At 36.5% G+C, this 4,701-nt stretch overlaps 1 protein-coding gene across 1 annotated transcript; it reads right to left on the bottom strand.

Annotated features, from left to right (window-relative positions):
* Positions 1-1,413: 1,413 nt before the first annotated feature.
* Positions 1,414-3,740, bottom strand: LOC120132718 (protein HOTHEAD-like). Its single transcript, XM_039149414.1, has 5 exons — positions 3,453-3,740; positions 2,726-3,367; positions 2,223-2,620; positions 1,594-2,135; positions 1,414-1,518 (listed from the first exon to the last, which is right to left on the bottom strand). The coding sequence occupies exons 1-5, from the start codon at positions 3,532-3,534 to the stop codon at positions 1,461-1,463; spliced, it is 1,722 nt and encodes a 573-aa protein (XP_039005345.1). The 5' UTR covers positions 3,535-3,740; the 3' UTR covers positions 1,414-1,460.
* Between the last annotated feature and the right edge of the window lie 961 nt (positions 3,741-4,701).

Genomic DNA, 4,701 nt, shown 5'->3' on the forward strand with positions numbered 1-4,701 from the left:
ACATAATTGATGTCCATCTATTATATACTATGATATCTGATTAATTTAATTATTTTTATCAAAGCCTAAACTAAATTAATTACAACAATTAACTTAAACCAATATCGATAAAACTAAATGTATGGTTAAGTAACTCTAACTGGAGTAATTTTTATGAGACGAGAGAAAGATATTAAAGTTAATTTTGACTCAAAACTAAATAAAAGGGAAGGTAACCAACTACTTTAATAATGGTTTATCAGCAAACTATATATTTGATATTCACTCTTGTATATGTGTCGTAGGTTACCATCATGCAACAACCCGGAGAATTGATATTTTGAATTTTAAATTATATAATTTAATAGATTGAAAGTGTATTATATTATTGAATATTGTCTGAATTATAATCGATTGATAAATAAAACAATAATTATTATGAAAATAGATCTTATAAATTAAAGTATTTTTTAATATAAACACGGCTCACGCTTGAGTTATGTGGAGTGCCAAGCATCTTATTGCCTAATAAAGTAAATTAATTCATAACCATTTGACGATAAACGCTTAATTATTTTATTACAGTTAATGATATTTGAACTCATAATCTTTAAAAATATCAACGATTCTTTTAACTATTAAAATAAATTAATTCGTGATTCATATTTAAATGTGAGAATGACGCTGTGGTAGATTGTTGGGTGTCGGGACTGTTTTGGCATGCTAGGTTAGTTAAATTACCAGTAAGTACCTTAATAGTATATAATCAATAGCGAAACTCAAGGACAAAGTGGGCCAAGGCCCCCAAATATTGTAGAATGAGAGTAAAAATAATTAAATGGTACGAGATAAATAAGTAGTATTTATTCATAAACTTTTCATCGTAGTATATATAAATTTTGTGAATGTAACTGTTTGAACTTAAAACTTTAAGAGAGAATAATATTTTTTAGTCATTATTTAGATTTAAAGTGAGATAAAATTTAAAAATATATGTTTGATATATGGATAATGTATAAATTTTGTACGAAGTTAGTTTGAGATGTATCATTAGTTTTAAGTCGTTCTATGCTCCATTAGGCCGAATGATGGGGCCTAAACGCTATTGGGAGTTTGGGACTAATACCCTTTACAAGGCCTACCTAAATGATTTAGGCAATCTTTCCACAATGCCCAACATATGCATATGGTGTGCATCACCACATATTGAAACGTTAATAGGTAATAGAAATGAATGCGTCACACCACCCGAGTACAAACTCTTTCTTTTATTACTTAATGAGTAGAATATTACAAAGCTCACTGCTTATGATTCTTACATTAAATACCAAACCAACCAACAATATAACAACAGACGAGCCAAAATAGCACAAATCGAGCAGGACTTATCTTGCCTGCTACAAACCATGAAGCTATCAAAACCAGCGGTTTGGTCCAAATCAGCACTGCACACACTGCCACATTATCCCACTGCGTTCCAGCTATTTCTTCCGGTACTTTCCGAAATATCTCTCCTGGAGAATCTTCAATCCCAGATATCTGCACGTCAATCATCTAATTCAGAAAACCCATGCATGTTTTATACGTACGTATATAATCTGCTAATATTTTTACCTTCCAAGCATCATAACGGTTGATTGAGGATTGGTGCCGGGCGAGGAAGTAAACGTGGATCCATCGACAACCCTTAAGGCATTGACACCGAAAACCTTGTAATCGTAATCGACCACCTTTCCGAGACGGCAGCCTCCGTGATAATGCCAAATGGTCATTACGGTGTCCATGCAGAATTTTTCCAAAGATAATGACGAAGCAATGTGTCTGGGTCTCTCATTAAGGGGCAGCATCACTATCAGGTCTAGCAGACCTTGAGCTGATAAAATTTCGTATCGGAAATTCGAGAATGACGTCGAATATATTGCATCTATAACGGTTCTCATGCCTTTGACACACTTCATCAAGTCCTCTGGTGCCTGGAAATAGTTGAAGGTCACCTTGGGGGTGTCGTGTGGATTCGTACTTCGAAGCTCAAGATAGCCTGTGGACTTGGGGTCTTTCACTTTCTCGAAAATAATGCCACCTCTTATTCTTGTGTCGAGGAGCGACTCGGGTATCGGTATCCCTTCTTGAAACAATTTAGTACTGCTCTGCTCAGTCTACATGTTTGTTCACCCATAGTTATGGTGTGAGATTTAAACTCAAATTAATATGCAGAGATTTACAGGGGGGTGAAAAGTAAAAACCTTGTTTAAGATAGAAGACAGTGCTCTAGCAACACTGCGGGACCAAGCCGGAGTGAAACTGATTCCACTGCAGCCTTCTATGTAGCTACCGAATTTGGTGATGGCGGCGAACGAAACGAGTGAGAGCTCTACGGGGTTCGGAGATGGAACCAATAGAACATTGAGCGGATTATCGACCAGACTTTGACCCACCATGGAATGCTCCATCACCACTTTGATACCAAACTTCTTAAGCTGCTGAGAAGGGCCTATACCACTTAACATTAGCAACTGCGGGCTTCCGATGGCACCTGCTGATAAGATTACCTCGCTCTTACGATCTTTTGTCAGCAACGCCCAATGTTTCTTCCCCAATTCATCTTCGAAAACGACCCCTTGTGCTCTTGGTTTCGAGAAAACTACCCCGAAAACACATCATTTTATGCACCAGAAAACAATGAAAAATCAGACATGTGCTAGGGTTCTTACAACATAAATAAGAACAAAGTAAGTTGGATGCATACCTTTTGTTTCGAATAGAATCTTTTCTACCGTGGCATGCAAGTACACTTTAATCTTGAATGGATTAGCATACTCAAGCAAATCAGCTGCTGTATGTCTATGATCATCAGCATCAAAAATAGTCCCACCAACTTTAGTCCCAATAATATGATCAAAGGTGAACCCATTATTCGGCAAAACTCCAGCTTCGAGCATCCCGTCTCGTAGAGCCGATTGCCACTGCAGCATAGGTGGCCTAAAAGCAACCTTCTTTTCAACCCACATGTAAGAGTAATTAACCAAAACTTCGTTCAAACCAGCTTGCCTCAAGAAATCGGGTTCGGCATGCGAGTAAAAGCCCGCGTTAATGACCGAACCCCCACCGAGGACGCGTGCTCGGGTGTTGAAAACTCCGTCCTCCGAGGTGAACTCTTGCGAATACGAACCGGGGGTGTTATCCAACATATTTGGGAAGAAATTCCCTTTGTCTGGCTTGCCAGGACTTTCGTAGGGCGACCCCCCTCTTTCCAAGATCAAAACACTCGCCCTCTCGGACAATGTCGCCGCCAAGGGACAACCGGCAGTTCCTCCTCCGACGATTATGTAGTCAAAAAACGACACCTCCGGAGCCACCGCTGCTTCATGAACAAAGCTGTAATATGGAGCTGCAAGAAACACGGCATTTGTTTACGTAATACCATCAAACGCTTACACACACATATATATACTGCAATCGTACTAGGATAATACCTTTCTCAGCAAGAGAGAAGCCATGAAAATGGAAAAGGGACACATAAACAAGTGAAAGAAACATCCACAGTTCCAAACCCATGTTTTTCCTAACAGTTTGCAGTTCACTAAAAGATGGAATATCTATCAATCTACTCTGCTTTTAAATAATCGCCAAATAGATAAAAGAGAAAGCTCGATGCACTCTCATTTCCCTCTTACTACAAGCCTAACATTCTTTAGGTGCAAAGACTGCCCCCACAGCGTTTTAAGAATTCTAGGTCAACAACAATTAATGTTTTTCCCCCCTAATGGAAATATAAACTTGTGATAAAAGGCTTGTACGAGGCCTGAATTTAATCGCACCCTTAATATAGGCTGCTATTGGCGGTTGAAAGGTATTAAGGGAGGTATTAAGGGTGTTAATGCATGATGCTCTTAATATTATACACTAATGGAAACCACAGTAATTCCTCCATCATCCAGTTTTTTGGTGTTTTTGGTATGCTCGGCATATGTTCCAAGTCTTATTAAATAGAGGAACCAACCATTATCTGCAGGCAGATTGTAGGTTCGAATTTATTATGGATATTTTAGATATCAATATAAAAATATTTATTCAATAAAAAATCTTTTTGTCATTGGTTAATCCGTCAAAGCATGAAAAATTATTCTGAGGTTATTTAATAGTATCTACCACGTTATTATACATAAATATGATTAGCTGGGAGTTAAAATAATCATTATTGTTTTTAAAGATCACAAATTCGAACACCAGCAACTACAACAAGATGATTGAGTGTTCATTATCAAATAGTTGAGAATATTTAGAATAAATATAACTTTATAATTATATATATATATATATACTAAGCTGATTAAAAAGTACCTAAAAATGACTTAAACCAGAAAAATGGGTCTGGCGGGACTAGACCCGAACCCGATTTCCCAAATCAATTTATCTGACTCAATACCTAATATTAACTCGATTATGATAATAAAATTTGATCAAAAAACCCGAACCATCCCGATCCAAAATTTAGTTGACTCAATATGGACCCATATCCAATTTGACTCGAACCAAAATTAATATGAATAAAGCAATCTGAACTGAAAATCTATATATATTTGACTAGACTTATAACCGAATTAAGAATAAATGATAAGATTAACAAACAATAAGACATATTTTTACAAGAATATATCAATAATTCTATATTTACTTTATTAGACTCACAACCAATTCAATCTGAATTGACTTAATCCAAAG

The sequence above is a fragment of the Hibiscus syriacus genome, unplaced genomic scaffold, assembly GCF_006381635.1.
Source record: "Hibiscus syriacus cultivar Baekdansim isolate YM2019G1 unplaced genomic scaffold, ASM638163v2 tig00110569_pilon, whole genome shotgun sequence".
Classification (NCBI taxonomy): Eukaryota; Viridiplantae; Streptophyta; class Magnoliopsida; order Malvales; family Malvaceae; genus Hibiscus; species Hibiscus syriacus.

Excerpts from the sequence above, each read along its gene's own strand:
- LOC120132718 (XM_039149414.1), bottom strand. The coding sequence starts at position 3,534 with ATGGGTTTGGAACTGTGGATGTTTCTTTCACTTGTTTATGTGTCCCTT. Across the intron at positions 2,621-2,725 it reads GATTCTATTCGAAACAAAAG|TTTTCTCGAAACCAAGAGCA; the intron begins GTATGCATCCAA and ends TTTTCGGGGTAG. Across the intron at positions 2,136-2,222 it reads TGTCTTCTATCTTAAACAAG|ACTGAGCAGAGCAGTACTAA; the intron begins GTTTTTACTTTT and ends ACAAACATGTAG.